The sequence below is a fragment of the Falco rusticolus genome, chromosome 8 (assembly GCF_015220075.1).
Source record: "Falco rusticolus isolate bFalRus1 chromosome 8, bFalRus1.pri, whole genome shotgun sequence".
In the NCBI taxonomy this organism is placed as follows: Eukaryota; Metazoa; Chordata; class Aves; order Falconiformes; family Falconidae; genus Falco; species Falco rusticolus.
The window spans coordinates 18376486-18394650 of NC_051194.1; the positions used below are offsets into that span (position 1 = coordinate 18376486).

Sequence of the window (18165 nt, forward strand, 5' to 3'; positions counted from 1 at the left end):
TTATGGTTTAGCCTAAGGAAAGGAGGCTTCAGCCCAGCTAGCAGCTCAGGAGATCCCACTCTGCCTTTCCACACTGTTGCGGGACCACGGGGCCCTAACATGGGCCTACATGGGCCTCACTGACTGCAGCCCTTAGCTCTGTATGCTCCAGAGGGGTAAGTGAATCACTTGAGAATATTCCTTTTATACCACTGCTCTGGCTCAAAACAGGAAAGACTCACACTTTAAAGAACATTCTTGGAAGTTTCAGTGGGGTACTAGCACCTCTTCCGTGCCCTTCTCCTGCAGACAGCAATGCTGGCCTGGGGCAGGGTCTGGCACCGGGGGGTGACTCCTGCTTCTCTCAAGCGATGAGAGTATATTTTGCAAGATCCATGCGCAGCAGAAACGAGCTGACAGAATTTTGCTTATATCAGAAACTGGTTTCTAGTTGCTTTGTAGAGAGGATTGTTAGTCTATCTGTACATTTGCTGTAATGGAAAATTACTTTCTTGAGTATTGCTGTACAAGAAAAAGCAGGTGAAGCTGAAAGAAAATCCCCCAAGATTCCTCTCTGCGCCTGATTTCCTGGCTGGTTTTAGGGAGCAGGTAGTTTTTGCTAATGAGACTTTCATTGTGAAGTTTCAATTGCTTTGGAAAATATTAACTTCGCCGGGTAGATCAAACAGGCCCTGCAGTTATAGTTAGAATATCCTAAAGATTTAGTTCCCAGTAATAACAGGGCTAAACCACACCACTGCCAGAGGCAAAAACTATATTATTAGAAATGAAACTTCTCATAAATATCCAGCTATGAAGTCCTTTTATATCAGCTGCTCTTATATAACTGGACAAAGCAAACTGTCCTATCCATCAACATTACGGTTACCAGAAAAATTACTCTGTATTCATTGTCTGCAAATTTCGGAGATCTCCTCTCTCTATTAGGCTTTCCCAGGAAACACTGTGGTTTGGTCTTTTTAAGAACTTTGCTGCTACATATACCAGATAGCACCATCAGTGTCATTTTTGGGCTTAAACTTACTTGTCTGCCTCCTGTTACCATCCCTATGCGGGGAAATGGAGGGACAGACAGATACACCTGGCCCTCAGCAGCCACTGGCCAAAGCTAACATTACTTTCCAGTCTTTGTTAGGTGGAAGCACCCAAAATATTGGCGGACCCAGAACCATGCTGGTTTTGATAATTATTTCCTTCCAGCCTCTCTGCAAGCGCTCAGAGCATGTTTTGTTGCAGGTCTGCAATAAGGACCCGGCCAGTCTTCAACCATACTGCTGAAAGTCGCACACAGGAGGGGCTGAGAATAGCCAGGGGCACACACACAGACATTGCTAGCACTCATACCATCCATCCCTTGGTGATGTGGGTGAGGGGGTGCCTCCCACAACCCTGGCCAGGCTGGGGATCCCAGGTCCTCACCTGTATCATCCACACCCCTTCCTGCTCGCTGCCTCCAGGTCCCCCAGCCCATTTCTCTCTTGCTGTACGTGCTACCATCTACAAGCAAGACATGCTTTCTTGTGCTCTTCATTTGTTTGTCTGGTTTTGTGTGGTGAGGTTTGATATGTTTCCCCAAACTCCAGTGTCTTTGAAGCCCCTGCTCTCCCTTGTACCTCTACTGTGCCACTATTGATGTAGACAGCAACTGCCTTGGACACACAAATTGTTTCACACTGCATTAAACTGCAGCATCTGCTGCAGTAAAACATGACACCCTGAAAATACTGTGGTCTGTGCAAGACATGGACATGTATTTCCATTACGTCTCTCTAAAATTAAGGCAGAAGGTGGACAAACCATGCCCCCTCGCCTCAAGAGGAAGGAGAATGATGCTGGCTATTGCTTCTATATTGCATTGTGATTAAAGCGTGTAATAGAGAAAGGTTAAGATGTACAACTAAAATTTGCCAGGCTGGAAATGCGGGCAGGATGCATGGGGGAAATACCCTTGTGAAGTTTTCTGTGCAAGTCTCCTCACCGTAACTCTCACCCCTCAGAAATATGGCTTCAGAGAAATGCTAGATTACTACTGCTGACTCCCTAAATGTTTCCAGTATCCCTCCTTGTTATGGGACAGGAGGCTTGGGTAAAACTACAAAGCTTTCAGAAATTTGGTCTACTTAAAGGATAGCAAGAGACACGAAGCAGGCTCAAAAGCACCCTGAAATATCTGGCCCCTTGGAAGGAAATACTAGCTGTTTTAAAAAGAAATTCCAGACTTATTTGTGTGAAAAGGAATCAGTAAGCCTATATTAAATCAAACATACACATTTCGTACTAGAACAGTACTAGCAGGTCCTTCTTTATGCAAGTTAAAATTTGTGTGCCTACAGCCACCAACAATGATGCTGCTGCCACGTGGAATGGGAGAATAGCCAGCCACTGCTGAAGACAGGTCCAAGCTGCGTCATGAAAAAAAAAAGCCTTACATGAAAGCAGTCAACTTACAAGCAGGAGATAGCCACTGATTTTTTTATTTGTTTGGTTTTGGTAAATTACATGTAAAACCTTAAAAAAAAAAAAAAAAAAAAAAGGCAAGAATAATGATCCTCCATTTTAACTTTACAAAGAAAATAATTAAAATATATGTTATTAAAATATGCAAAATTTATAATTTAATTATACAATTAAAGAGCCTTATAGTCTAATAGCCCCACTGTATTTTGCATATTAGTGAACAGTTGCTTTCTTAAAGCTCACAACAGAATCATTTACTTGATGCTGGAGAATAAGTTAATTACGGATCTCCAGCCTTTGATTAATGGATTTAATAATCATGTTACAGCAGAATTAACTTATACTTCACGTGCTTGCAGCACTAATGATGAGATTCATGAAAGCAGCATGTCAGCAAACAGACTGGCACCAAAAAATGCAATGTTTTAAGATCCCAGGACCCACAAATGGCATCCAACCATTTTTGCCTCACCTATCATTAATTTCTACCATTTGCCACTTATTTCTACAAAACCAAACACTGTTTTCAGGTGAGCTGAGTGCCTCAACTGAAGCTCAATTCTGGATGCCGTGGCAGGGGGGGAAATTATCCTAGGAGATTGGTACAGCATCAGGTAATGCATATACCCAATAGGCACAGCCACCTGTAGTGTGCTATTGCCCAGTATAATAGATCAAACATTAGTTTTCTTTAATGCTGTTTTTGTGCACGTAATACAAGTATAAAGTTTCTTGGATGGAAACATGTTGAGTCAGCCAAGATTTACTCTGTCTAAAGGAACCTCAAGTATAGGTACTTAATACAACTCAAGAGACAGAGCACTATAGTTTCCAAACTTGACTTCAACTGTTCAAGGACAGGAAGGTGGAAGGGCGATTTCAAAGTTTTTCATATTTTGCTATTATTCCACATAGGGCTCCTGTCTGCATAAGAACCAGACCTGCAAGCCTAGCAGGAGCCAGATTCAGAAACCTTTACTTAAGTAAAACTCACATTGACACATATAAAACCGAACAAAGAGCTGAACCGCATTTTGTATGAAAGGCAGTGGTACCTCATGGAATCGCTAGCAATGGGATTTCAAATTGCATCAGCAATGTATCTTATCTATACTATGCAAAGCAGATAACGCAGTACAAGTCAGCAGCTTAGCATAAACACTGGACCCCAAGAAGAAGGCAGGAAATTAATAGGAATACAATTTCCTTAACAATCACTTACAGGAATTATTTTGCAAGACATTACCGTGTCCATGGTGGAAGTGTAGTCTGAGGGTACAGGAAGCACTGGGCCATTTTGCCATGTCCCCTCACTGCCCAGCATCCAACTCAGGCACTGTCCCTTTCCACAAGATGGGTGACAGAACTCCTTGCACGATCACACCATATGGAAATACCCAGAAAAAGCCAGGGAAATTGCTGCACGGCCAGCACTATCCTGCCTGCTGAGGACCAAGAGTACACTAATGCTGTTCAACCTGCCTGTTAAAGAAATATTCACCAAAACGTATTTCACAGCTGATGGTAGAAAGCTCCCCCTCATACACTGCAGCTGCTTACCTCCTCCCCTCTTGGAGGGGTTGTGGAGGGCATCATCTGCACTGCTTGTCAGCTCTCCAGGCAGCATTTGGGGGATGGTGGTCTGAAAAGCAGGCAGGGCACTTTGGTGCCTGTCTTGCAGCTCCACCTGTGACATTAATCCACTGCTGCTTGCGTTTTCTTCTGGGAGATATTTAGGGTTAAGATACTTCAAGTTTGTGATGAAAAGCAACACTTTTTTTCTCTGCCAAACCCACAAAAGCAAGCTTCAGGGATTAGAAAATACTGAAATAATGCATATTTTATTACTGAACCAGATGGGACTATGCCTTTAGATGTGATGCTTCAAACTCAGCTGCACGTCCCACCCTCTCTCCTTGCTCCCCATTTATCACCCTTGCTCTGACCCTGCCACACATCCATCCAGTATGGAGAGTTACACCAATGTTCTTCGCAGTTTGTCACAGATGGCTTACTAATGAAAGACATTTTAGACAGCTATCAGACCATTTCTCCATGTCATACTGCAGTGCTTTAACCTCTCCCTGCCCCACTTTGTTCCAGGGGAGCTCAGAAATCAGTGGCCAAAAAACCTTCAGCTGTAGATCACCTGCCAAGTGGCAGCTGTTCAAACGAGACCACAGGCACACCCGGTTCTTAATTTAGAGGCTGAGCCTACCAAGAAGTCATATTACATTAGTCAGACAGATGCCAAAAATGCTTTCTAGGATATTTGTGATGGGTTTCCTCAGTGCCAGGATGCAGGAGGTATTTCCTTTCATGCTTCTGTTTCACAGCCCTCAAACCACTCACTTCCTGGAAGCTGACAGGTAAAGCTCAGCCTTAGCACAGGGGCAGTGCTGCCCTGCAGCCCTTCCCTGCTTTGGCTGCACATTGCATGTATGTTTTCCCCACTATAAACTTTTTTTTTTTTACGTTGTATGAGCCTTAGCAAATATTTGTCCTATAGACATTCATCCCCTACAGCTGTAGGCACAAGTAATAACATAGACAGTGATGAGTAGACCCTAGAATGCAAATCTAAATGTCCAATTAGAATTTGATGGGGAAGTGTGAAATAAAACACATTCAACAGAATACAAAAGAAGGTGGGACAAAAATCAATTCCCCATTAAAATCAGTGGTTACTTTTCTTCTGACTCTTAATGTTAAAAGTACCATTTGCACACATAATTTACTCCTCTGCAGTCTGATTCTGTGTTCCAAGCTCAAACATGCTTTGTTTTTAGCCCAGGCATCCTACAGAAATAAGCAGCGCTCGGTAGGTCTCTCCAGGCTGGCTTTAAGAAGTGCTCCACCGATGCGGGCCAAGGGGAAATGCATTATATGCAGTTTGGGGGAAGGAAGTGATTTTGAAGCAGCATGCTACTTCACCGAAAGCAAAAGGTCATCTTAATTGGTGAAGAAGGTAAGAAGCTGAACTGGGGAAAAACCATGGAGATGTTTGGGATGGAAAGAAAACAAAGATTTGCCTTTGTGGATGTGCCCAGAGGATGTAAGGCTGGCACAAGAAAATTCCTCCTTCACTGAGTGTATGTAAGCAGCTAAGCACCACAAATCTAAAAAGAGCAGAAAAAAGCCGCTTATGTAGGATTTCAGGACAAGCAAACACAAGCATGATTTTGCTTTTATTTCATCTTGTTAACAGTGCCTTAAGACTTACATATATATCTTGGAAATGTGGGGCACGTGGAGTTATTTTAAGTAAACAGACAAAGATGTTTCATTTGTAGGAAGTGGTGACCTTCACTTGTGGTATTGAGCCATTCTCACAGGGTCTGTAAGTCCACTGTGCTTCACTTTTACCTCCAACAGACAGTAAGGTGCCTCTCTGCCAAGCTGCATGTGGTTTGAACAGCGGTAACAGTAGCCTATGGTCTATAGACACTTCTCATCAACACTGCAAGGGAAGGGAGTGTTCTGGTATAAGGTAGCGTGATAGGGAGCATGCCTAAATCCTGAGATGTGCAAAGACAAGTGCAGCACCTGGCAAGAAATGACCCTGCAAACCCAGCTCCCTGAAGTGGAAGAAACTTATGGACAGAAGAAGTGGGAAAAGAGATCAGTTACCTCTTTCATCCTCCACAACTCACAGTGTAAGTACATCCAAAGAAATGAAGGCAGAACAGTACTACGAAAAGGCAAGCGATGCATCTAATACTTCAGCAAAACCTCCGTCTGGGGTGTCTGAAGATGCTGGGGTGGCTTGCTCATGTTTGTCTATGTAAACCTTTTGCACTTTTGTTCTTAGAGCCAAATGTAGACCACGTTATTTTGGGTTGCAAACCACAGACACCCATAAGCACTGAAAAGAAGCTAAATGTAGAGAGAACAATGGGGTTTTTAATGGGTCTAGGTACCTCCCATCTTAAATCCAAGAGTTAAAGTCAATTCCAGCTGTCTTGGACCATCCCTTGCTTGTAAAGAGCCTGTAAGTGACTTGTTTATTCAGAACATCCCAGCTGTGATCATTAATGGATGAAATTTGGTGTTAAACCTTGCTCTAGTCTCTAGAGCACTGGCTCAGTTCTAGGGTACTGGTATCTTGGGTACTGCTTTATACCCATGTTTCTCTTTTTCTGACCGTCTTTTTCAACTGATGGGGGTGGGAGGTCATAGCAGTTAATTTCTTCATTTTACACTATTTTACCCTGTTGCCCTTTCTACGATAGCTGCGATATAATGTTTCAGTAGAGCAATGCTTTGCAAATTTGGCTCAAGGAGACAGTGAGCAAACAGCTTTTCAGAGAGCTTCAACTCAGCTGTCAGAAGGGGCAGTTTGGTTTCTGTGCAAGCAATACTCACATTCCAAACTGCATTAGAGAAAAGCCGGTGGGTTTGTATGCATTTTTATTATCAGTTCCAGATTAAGAATCTGATGCTAATTTCTTCTTAAAGCCTGTGTTTGCAGTAGAATTTATATTCTGAAACAAGAAAAGGATTGTGATGTTTTTCTCACACTAGCTCACTCTTCTTTTTTTTTTTTTCTTTTCTTTTTTTTTTTTCCCCCTGGCTTTACTCCAAGGACCTTTTCTGCTTGTTTGTTACATTCTCAAGATGAAGCACTCGATGGTTACAGCAGTGCTGGTAGTACTGCTGCAGGTTTCTCAGAGTTTCCCTGCCTTGTACCACCGAGGTTGGTGGAGGCTGTTAAGGGAAGGAGATAGTTGTGGAAAATGCAATTTGGCACTTTGCTCTGAGCCTAAGGACTGTCCAGCCGGGACTGTACTGGATCGTTGTGGCTGCTGTCCTGAATGTGGAAATGTGGAAGGTCAGATCTGCGACTTGGACCAGGGCAATCATTTTTACGGGCAATGTGGGGACAACCTCGAGTGCAGGTTGGATGCTGATGAAGCAAGGTTTGGGGAAGTTCCTGAGCCCCAGTGTGTGTGCAAGTCTCAAGAGAGCATCTGTGGACCTGAAGGGAAAACCTACGAGAACATCTGTCAATTCAACAAGGCTTATGCTACGAAAAGAAATATCAGCATGAAACATAAAGGGCCATGTGAATCAGGTAACATGTAGAGGCACTTCCAAACTGAAAAAAAAATCTAATTCTTATTTTCAGATGTGTTACTAGATGCTCTTGTCTAACTTTGTTAAAATAATACTGCATTTTTGTTATAATTATCATTATTTTGTTATAATACTACTTTGTGTTAAACGTGGTTCAGCAGCTGGTACTTAATCTTGTATGTTACAAACTTCCTATAGACTAGTGGATTAAATCACTTGGTGACTATATGCCATAGATCTACAGACTAGTTCTGCTGTGAACAAGCAGAGTATGAGATATTTTCTACAAAAATTGTATGTGTAGTTGGGAATAGGTAAACAGATAGGATAGTCTGGGAGGACTGGGGAAATAATTACAATTATATGAGGACTGACCTGATATTGAAGTGGTGATAGCAAGGCAGATCTCATTTATATATAGGTAAACATACATATATGCAAGCACGTATGTATCCCACCTGTGTGTATATATGGTAAGCAGTGAAGCAGAGGCAACAGAAGGAGATAGGGCTTAATTAACAGATTTGTTCTTTTCCCCCAAAAAAAAGGCTAAAACAATCTAATTTTGGAATCTTCATAAAATCTAGCTAACCCATGAAACAGAAAACCCAAATATCAGAACAAAATCAAACTGAAACAATTTCCCTAAAGACACTTAGAGTTCATGAACAGTTGTCTACAATGATTATTAGTGGAAAGATTCTTAGCTGAGTTGTATAGGAGAATCCTGCCTCCTGCGCGTGTGCTGTCCTCATTCTTCACATTATTACAAGTCTTTACTCCTGGGCACCTTTCACCTAAGTCACATGAATATAAAATGAAAATGAAAAAGTGAACAGGCTTTGTTTTTTGAATGAGAAACTGCTTGTGGTTTGTTGTGTGTTTTTTTTTTTAAGTTAATGAAATATTTTCTCAAATGAATTAAGTAGAAGAGGTCTCTGGGTCACAAATGGGTCCATGGTTCTAGGAATCTGAAATTGCATCTCTGGCAAAGGTCCATATATGAGACTAACTTGGGTACATTTTACCCACTCCTTGCTAGCAATCTGTTCCCTCCAAGTTAGACTGTATGCTGTGCTTTTATATTGAATGAACACTAGATATTGAATACCTAAAAGGTAAAGTGATGAACAGCTAATACCAGACCTCTTTCTTCTTTCTCTAGTTAGAAGAGAAGATGCATTAAAGAATCCCTTATTTGCCATCAGGGTATTAAGCTGGGAAAAAAGGCTTGTCAGTAAAAAGACATTCAGAAAACTCTGCCCACAGTACGATTGAAAGCCTATTAGCCCTCGGGTAGGTCTTCTTCTTTGGGATTAAAATAGCACTAGTTCTTGTGGCATAACCCCTTCAGGAAGATTTCAGTTGGAAGTGCCACTCCAGTAGCAAGTGACGGTAACTTTGCAGCAGAGGCAGCTGTTCATGCATACAGGCTTAAAGCAATGGTCCGTTCTAATTAATTAAACAGAACCGGCCATATACAAAAAACTTCAGTTTGGAAGTACTATCACTTTTACTTGCTGGTGTTGTCATCCAGCAGGCCTTGCAGTCACCTGAGGCACATAACATCACTCATCACGCAGGAGGAATGAGCTTTGCTGCTCTGCAGGCAAGCGTCACCCCCAACATTTTCCCACTGTTTTCCTGGGTCCCCAGAAGGGCTGGACCCTCTCTTCAGGAACTCAGATAGATTTCCTACCATCACTCAGCCCACTGAATCCCACGGAAGCCTGGGGGAAGGTTCATAGCCGTATCAGTGCTGCGCAGAGTTTAGTTAAGCAAAACGGGGGCCGGTTCCCTCAGAGCACCCACCTGGCATCCACACCCAGCTGCAGCGAAACACTGGAGCCTGAGGTGGGTGCTGGGCTCACGGAGGAGCAGCACCACGAGTGCCCCTCTTCTCAAGCTTTCTGAGCAGCAGCTGACCATGCCGGCTGCGTAGGTTGTGGTTTAGACTCTGGAAGGAGCCTGGGCCCTTCAGCAAGCAGCAGGGCACAGAGGTGCTACCAGGGGGGCCCATGCCTCGTTCCCCACGGGAGTTTACCATCAGCCCCCCCCCCCCCCCGCCACAGCAGCTCTCTGAAGCAGCACAGCGGGCATGTGAAAGGGCACCGTGATTTAGAGTGGTTTTTCATGGCTGCAGCTGATGACAAAAGGCAACAGGGAGTCTGGCACTGAGAGCAGCACCTCGCTGCGGCACTCGCTTTCCGCTGACTTCAATTTGCATGAGAAACAGTGAACACTGTGGGGTTTTGGTACCAAGCTATAAATACAACCTTCACTCAACTCAAAGTACTTTGTTTTGTTATTTCTCCTTCAAAGCATCTGCTGTTTCCTATTGATGCCAAATGGATTAATTGTATACAGCAACCGATGAATAAATAAATAACAATAAACTTCTTTCATCAGAAGAGTATAGCCTTTTATCTTTCATCCATCACCAGAAAAAGGAGAAGAAAAAGGCCTAGCTCCCTAAAGAAACATTGAAAAAGCCTTTATTTTCCTGAAACCTAGTTTTGATCAGTTTATCTAATAATTTACCAAGGTTACTAAGTACATTGATTATATACAGATTCTCTACGCTTAATCCATCCCCATTCACATTCAGACCTTTCTTGCTGATGATTTAATAAAGTAATGGAACAATATAGCAGTGATTCTCTTTATAAGTTAGCTGTCACATAATTTATTTTAAATGTAAATTTTGGAGTAAAAAACAAATAACCCATGAAATTTTCTGACATTTTCATCAAATGAGATATAGATTAGCAAAAATGAATATGAGTTAAGGGGAAAAAAAGAATCATGTTATCTAATTCATTAATCTGGAGTGATATTGGGTGAATGTTGATTGTGAAACTGAAGCAGTATTTTGACTTTTCCTGATTTCTGGTTTGTCTTCTGTAACGCACGAGGGTAATTCATGACTGGGACTGTAAAAGGAAGGGAGCAACTACTGCCCATTCACGTCTGGACACTGAGACATGAGAATGCTTGCTATAGCTATAGCTATGAAGAAAAATTTATCTACTCCAGGAATCAAAATGGCAGGTTATTGTAACAATAAAGATCCATTTCTAAAGACACAGTTATAAAAAAAAAAAAAAAAAGTATACACAGATATGCATGGGACAATTTGGCTGAACACAAAATCTGAAACACTCAAAAATGCAGTTTGTAAATTTCTGTTAAAATGATACCTCATTACTTCAATTTTCTTCTGTAAAATACAGCAAAATGGTGTTGTGAGACGTGCTGTTTTATTTCTCCAAGTTTGATCAGATAATGCAAGTATTTATTGTGTGTTCAGGTTCAGAAAAGGCAGTTTGGTTAGATCAGAACTGTGGTTCTTCCTACATGCTATGACTTTGATCTTGGATGATGCCAGTCCTGGTCAGCCCTGGTCCAGCAAAGCCTTAACTACCTCTATGAAAGTACTCAACTGGGTGTGACTCGGACCATGGCTAGACATTTCCAAGCTATCATCTGTATTCTCCTTCCAGCTAATGGAGGAAGGGGTACTTCCAGTGCGGAATTCATCTTGGTGTATGGTAGACTGCTGGAAAATTTCTCGTACGTGAACAGCTATAATGCAGATCTGTAATTCAGACCCTTACATCCTCGAGGCTAAGGATGTGTTTACATGGTGTGGTGAAGCCAGAGCCCTCAGCCTCACACAGCTGGGCCATGGCTGTGGACAGTCTCACAAGCAGGACTCCGTTCTTGACAGTATTTCAGCGTTGTCAGTGTGTCCATGGGCCTGTGTTAGCACCAGAACAAAAATACTACTAACCAGTCAACATCTGAGTGTTTCAAGAGTTTTTCATGCTGTCTGTACAAGAATAATTTAAAGAACTCATGTGAGTCAACATAGATATTAGCTTCTTTTTCACAGTTTAAGCTTAACTACAGTGGATGTATCATTAAAAGGAGTGTGGCTGCACTGAGTTTTGGTAGTTCAAAGTATGCTTTAATATCAGACCCTACATGATAAGTTCATAGGCAAAAAAAGTTCTTATCCAAGATATTAAGTTAATGTTGATTTGAATACAAGACTTTTGAAATAATAAACAGATTCTGAATGTACAGGTCTCATGAAAAACAAAGCATTTAAGGGTTTAATTATCCTAGTTTGAAAATCTTACTTTTAAAGAGTAACAGGATTGTTCAATGAGGCATTCATAAATGGGGAAACTGATACTTTGCTGGATAATTTGTTTGCAATTAATTTTAATCAGTATGCATTTGATATTTTCTGAACAGATACCAATCCTGAAAAACTGACCAATGTATTAGAAACTTTGCCTGAAAACCTGGAACAAGTCGTTAGAGTTTCAAATGCTGAAGCATAAATGCTGTACCTACATATATATTACAATATTGCAAGTAAAAATATATTCATTGTACTATAAGTTTCTATTTCCAAGCATCTGGAATCTGTACAAAAATAGAACCATTAATTAAATACAAGTACAATGGCCCAGAAAATGCATTCGTTTTTAAACACTGGCCTGAAAATAGAATGAAAACAGGCTTTAGAAGGAAAAACGTTTCTGGCTGAGAAAAAACAGATCAGGGAAAAAAGCAGAGATCTCCAAAATAGGAAGGCTGTGATAGCAGTTAGTATGTTATTTTGCTCTCCACTGGTAAATTTCATCATGTCCTGTTAACATTTAATATGTTCATGCATGCTTATAGAGGGATATGTGTTTAAATCACGTGTGAATGCATCAGCTAGCAGTTTATTTTTAAAATGTCTTCACATCCCTGGACTGGCTCCCTCTCGTGGTTAACGTCAGCTTTTTCTTTGGGAAAAAGTGGGAGAGTATAATTCAGGGGCAATAAATCAACAGTGGAGGGGGATGAGGGGAAGAGAACAATAGGAAACAAGTGGAAATCTAACAATTATAATAAACGTTACATAAAACCTTATAAAAATAATTGGACTTCAATCACTTTTATTACTTGTCTCATAACAAGAACATCAGATGAAATTGATAGCTATTGAGGATAAATGTGAAACTTATTAATGCTGTTATTCTGTAACTTGCTGCAATGGATAACAGAGAGGGATAAGATTCTAATAAGTTCCAAGGCAATGATGTCCTCAGAAAAAATTTTGACAAGCTAGCAGTGCAAGTATTTAGCTTTTAAGCTAACCAAAATGTAATATAAATTAAGAAGAACTACCATGTATAATCAAGTTACTCTCTGATTGTTTGCTGCAGAATTTCTTGTTCTTCCCTCTGAAGGTCTAGTCAAGTACTGGCTACCCAGCTGGGCCTTGAGTCTAATCCATGATGACAGTTCATGGGACACAAACTTTTAATTTCAGTTTAAGCTTCACAATCACGTACAAGGGAAAAAGACAGACAGGTCCTTTGAAATAAGCGTTTTAAAAAGCCTGCTCACCCTTTAATGGGACACAAGGTGTTCTGAGCTTTAAAAGCTGCTTGGAATCATGTGGCTCTTCATAATGTGTTAGCTGGCAAAAGGCAAACTGGTTCTATCACATGAAGTAGAAATTAATGTTATATGCTTTTGTGTTTGTGTTGTCTTTCTCTCACTGTCTTCTAAAGCACTGTTCTGTCTGTTCTTTGCAGCTCCTGTTATTTCTATGCCACCTCAAGATGTCCAGAATTACACAGGCAATGATGTCATTTTTGGCTGTGAGGTGTCAGCCTACCCTATGCCACACCTTGAATGGAAAAAAAAGGGGAATAAAATGTTTCTGCCAGGAGATGATGCCCACCTCTCAGTACAGGTAAAACTTGCACTTTCCATGTCAGACAGTTTGGGATGAGGAGTGGAGGGATTAATCAGGGAATTCTTCCCACAGAATACAATACTGTGCAATAAATAGATTCCCAATAGGGACCCTCTGACTGTGTAAAGAATTATGATTTCAGTCAGTGCAAGGATCATTGCTTTGGCAGTCCAAGCAGACGAAATAACAGCCAGGGTACTGCCATCTGGCCTGCTGCAGGGAAAGAAAAGATGGAAGATTCTCCTTATGTAGGCATGATTCTGGAAAAAAAATGAATGAACATATAAACGGAACCATTTAGGCTGCTACCTAAAAGAAGGTGCATTCTGGGAAGGATGACTGTTGGCAACAATTTTTCTACTCTTGATGCAGAAGCAGAATTCTGGCAGGTATCTAAATTTCTCCTTTGCAAGATGCTGTTTCTGGAGACCTGCCATTTGGGTTCAGTCCCTGAGGCATCCAAAAGAAAAGCAAAGAAACTTGCTCATTTTATGGAGGACACTGTGTTTTAATCTGAGGGGAAAGAGCAGAATGGTATTAGTAGAGGCTTCAAGCAAACCTAGAAATAGCCTTGAAGTTTGAGCTAAAATGAAATAAATTAAAATGCTAATTCCTTTAAACGGAAATAACATTCTGGGGAGACAAGCTAACAATACCAGATGTACAGGCAGACCACAGTAAGGCTGAAGCCAGCATCTGCGCGCCTCCCCCGATGGACAAAGAATACAAACAGAGACTACAAAGAGAAATGCGTGGCAAATCTCACTTTCTGGACATACAGCCCAGAAATGGTATGATCCAATGGACACGGGTCACAATCTGAACAAAAAGGTAGACAGAAAAAGCACAGAAGCAGCTAATTAAACAGTACAGTGCTACTGAAGAGTCCAAATTATTTAGAAATGTTTCCAGAGGCAGCATGAACACAGGTGGGATTAGTGGACTTAGATCTGCCCAGAAACAATGGTGCAAAGCACCACATCCAAATGCTGGTCACCTCAGAGGCTAAACTGAGCTCTGTTAACCTATCTCCATTAATAGATTCAGCATGAGAGATTCTCTGTGAACATCTGTTAATGGTTTTCTGTTTGGAAAAGAAAGCTCACCCTTTAAGAGGCTTTAGCCCAAGTCAGTTGAAACTGATTGTCATGAAGTGTGAAAGCTCATGGTATGTCACGCCAATCCATTAACATCTGGATGCCGAGTGTCACCTTGGTCGGGCCCCTTGGCCCTGAACAACTCAACCAGACCCACCTGCTGCTTCTGTCCTGAAGAAACTGATGAGCTTGAGAACAGGTGGCAATGCTTTGAAGCAGCAGCAAGTGGTATGGGATGACAGACAGGAGAAGCATTGGGAATCAGTAGCATGAGAAGGAATAGAAATGAGAGCACTGTGAAGGGCAATGAAGTTTAAAGAGCAGAGGTGGGAAAGCATGAACTCACAGGCACAGAGCAACAAGAAGTTAAAACATAGCACAGCAGAAACAAACAGAATCAAAGCATGATGGCAGTAAACCAAAAGCAAAGGTTGGAATGATGTTTAATCCATCCACAAATATTTTAAGAAATACCATGGTGTCTCCTACCTACTTAATTTCTATAATTTCTTTCTCTTCTCAAAGGCAAGAGGTGGGCCTCAGAAGTATGGTGTGACAGGCTGGCTGCAGATTCAAGGCCTCAAAAAATCAGATGAAGGCGTTTACATCTGCCACACCAAAAATAAGCATGGTGCAACATATGCCTCTGCGAGATTGAAAGTCATTGATGGTATTACCTTTTTATTTGCATGTTAAGAATATAAATATGCATACAAGCAGGCTGCAAAGGACAGATTTGTCAGAATACAAATGAAGACTATGAGAAATTACCTAAAGATGTCAATATTTAAACTTTTCTGTGTGCTTTTCTTTTACTTTATCCCCTAACAGGTTAATATGGTAATATTTTGCTGAAAATTATACTAGCTTCCACAAAACAGAAAGCTGTGGATCATAGCCATACAGCTGAGACACATGTTATTCCACTGTCCTTATCCTACAGAAGTCCTTTGATGTTAGTAGGAACTCTGCACGCAGAACAACAGCTGTTGTAGCTAAGCAAGTCTTTGAACTACAGCAGTTCTGCATTGCTGTTTATTTTTCAAAAAATTAGGAAGGAAACAGTTGTTACTCCTTAATGAGTGTTTGGAAAGATGTAAGAAATAGCTTTACTATTGTTTTGCATTGGGCCCAGTCCTGCAGAATAACATCCTTCTTCCTCCAGGAAAAACCAGGTTTCCTGGCAAATGCAGGGTAAAGATGCTTTGTCTTCTATTTGCCTCCCGGTTTGAGGAGTTTGTCACCGGTTTGTCAATGACCTTGTTTCTGCAGGTGACTTTCAAAGCTTTATTGGCTCTGGTCATATTTTCAGGTACATAGGATCTGCAGAGGACTGAACTCATAGCTCACTAGTACTGGGGATTAAATGTATTTTCAACATCTTAAAATGTGAATGATATAAAAATTTGCTCATATTTCATGAGCTTCAGTGATACAAGGTCTAGTCATCAGATAAAAACCCTCTCCTTTTCATTGATAACAAGATTCAGAAACACTGAGCTTGCCGTACAGATACGAAACCATACTTTGCTCTTTGTTCCTATCTACAACTAATTTAATCTGGATTCAATTACATCTTGCAGGATCATCTCCTACATTTGCATTTTCTGCTGGCAGTAGAAGTGCAAGCTACAGCATTGAATATGGGGACTATTATGACCATTCTGATGATGAAGATGAGGAAGAATATGAATCCGGGGACTATGAAAATTGAAACAACTTTGAATAATACTTTTTATATATCTGTTGACCATAACCTTTCACACTCTGTTCTATTTACTAGTAGTCTCTGTGCCATAAATGGCTCCTCTGATAACGCACATATTCACTTGTGTATCCACCCTCCTGAAATTCAGCTATAGCTTAAGTGTATCATGCTACTCACCAGAAAAAAGAACAGTTGTAAATCCATACATTTAGACTGTTAAATAAAACTCTTAAATGTGCACCTGTCCACTAAGTACACCGAAGGGATCCAATTTTATATTAATTTTTTGAATGTAAATTATGTTATAATTTCTTTCATTCTAATTTGTCTAGCAAAAATGTCCATAGTTAAACAATATTTTTACTTGTATCAATTTCCTCTTTTCTATAATGTACTAAGAAGTATCAAGAGATTGTTCACATGGCAACAAACCTAAGTATGAAGGTTGCAAAACAGTCTTTAATCTCCTTAGCTGATGTTTTCTCATAAGTTTCAGCAAGATTTTCCTTCTCATTTGAAATTTGTCATGGTTAGTCTCATCAAGGGTGAATTATCTGTCTTTTGGGCAGTTATTTTGTTTACTTTTTTTTTTAGATACATTGAAGCAATCACAGTCAAAACAAGTAAGTGCCGTTTCACTAGCAATACTCAAAAATACCCAGAAAAGATTTCTTGTGTATTCAAACAGCTGTGCATACCTTTTGACTTCCTTTTGTAACAGCTCTTGCGCTACTAACAGCGTCAGCTTCTTCCCACCAGCCTAGGCAACGGTTTAAGATTTGGGGTTATTACTTTTACTCTGCACAGCATCACATTTGGTGAGAATTACTGCAGTTTAGAGAAGGCAGTTGTTCTGCGGCTCAGTGCATGCCCCTCAAACACACAGAGATCCACACACAGAACCAGTATTTGTCTTTTGTCTTGGACTGACCAAGACTTGCTCTTGTATCTGACCCATGTATACTATGTCCAACTAAAAGTGCGTTCAGCATTGCCACACTTCTGGAAATGACAGGCAGAAATGCAGGCATCATTTTCTTCCTGAAAACCACCAGAACACATGCACGTTTTTCAAATTGTCTCAACCACTTATCAATCAACATGAACCAGACAGCAAATGACATGCAATTCAAAACCACAAGACTTCAAAGTGTAAAGTGATCACCCTGAAAAATTTCTCCAATTTCTTTTATTAACTAATTACATGAGGGCTGGCTCTGAATTAATGAGTGACTGAAAATACAAAACTATGAAAACCACTTTTGGGAGGCAGTTACACCTGTTGGTTCCCATTGGCTGAGGGCAGATGAATAGCAGTAAATTACTGAACAACATTAATGACTAAGGAAGAAAAAGTTCAGACAACTACACGTAAACCCTCAGTATTTGCAGTTGTCTTTATCTGATGCACAAACCCATGTAGTGATTACTGCACACACAGATGTAACTTGAAGTTAAATTAATGGTGTTAAGGAAGCTTTAAGGGCAGTCTTACTGTATGCATATACATACTGCGTAGATTACTTAATGTATATACAGTGCAACACAAATTCCTCCTTTAATGTGCTCTTTTGTGCTTTTTTGCCATTAGGCAGATTTTTCCTTTCAATTTGAATTACATTAAGAAATTGGTTATAGACTGTGTTTGCCCTGAGGTATTATTGATCTTTGCCCTGGTAGCAAACAACCTAAGAATAATTTATTTGGTTTCAGACTTTATCTAGAGTATTGGCAACTTATGAGTAGAAAGCATGCCATTTTATCATTGAAAATATTAATTTGTTTTAACCAGGAGTATGAAACGGTTTCATATTTAACTACTGATTTTGTTGTATGGGCTCTTCCTAGTGGTATAACTAGTGGTTAATATATATTCCTAGTGGCTAGTAACTTTTTTTGCTTATCCACTATACAGAAATGTGAACATAAAATTGTCTGGTAGGAATCACTGATTATTTTTTTTAAGGGGGTATTTTTTATGGAACTATTTAATCTGCAGAAATATATTCAAGATCAATTGTGATCTGCGTTGCAAATGAATGAATTACATTACTAAACCA

General features: G+C 40.5%; 1 protein-coding gene across 3 annotated transcripts; it reads left to right on the forward strand.

Moving 5' to 3' along the window:
* The first annotated feature begins 5925 nt into the window (after positions 1-5925).
* LOC119152993 (kazal-type serine protease inhibitor domain-containing protein 1-like) lies at positions 5926-17305 on the forward strand. Of its 3 annotated transcripts, none has more exons than XM_037398846.1 (5): positions 5926-6849; positions 7043-7531; positions 13137-13297; positions 14923-15067; positions 15981-16337. In XM_037398846.1, the coding sequence occupies exons 2-5, from the start codon at positions 7075-7077 to the stop codon at positions 16109-16111; spliced, it is 894 nt and encodes a 297-aa protein (XP_037254743.1). In that variant the 5' UTR covers positions 5926-6849; positions 7043-7074; the 3' UTR covers positions 16112-16337. The 3 variants fall into 3 exon arrangements, with proteins under 3 accessions (XP_037254743.1, XP_037254742.1, XP_037254744.1); XM_037398847.1 differs by having other exon boundaries at positions 5927-6849; positions 7075-7531; XM_037398845.1 differs by having other exon boundaries at positions 5926-7531; positions 15981-17305.
* The last annotated feature ends 860 nt before the right edge of the window (positions 17306-18165 follow it).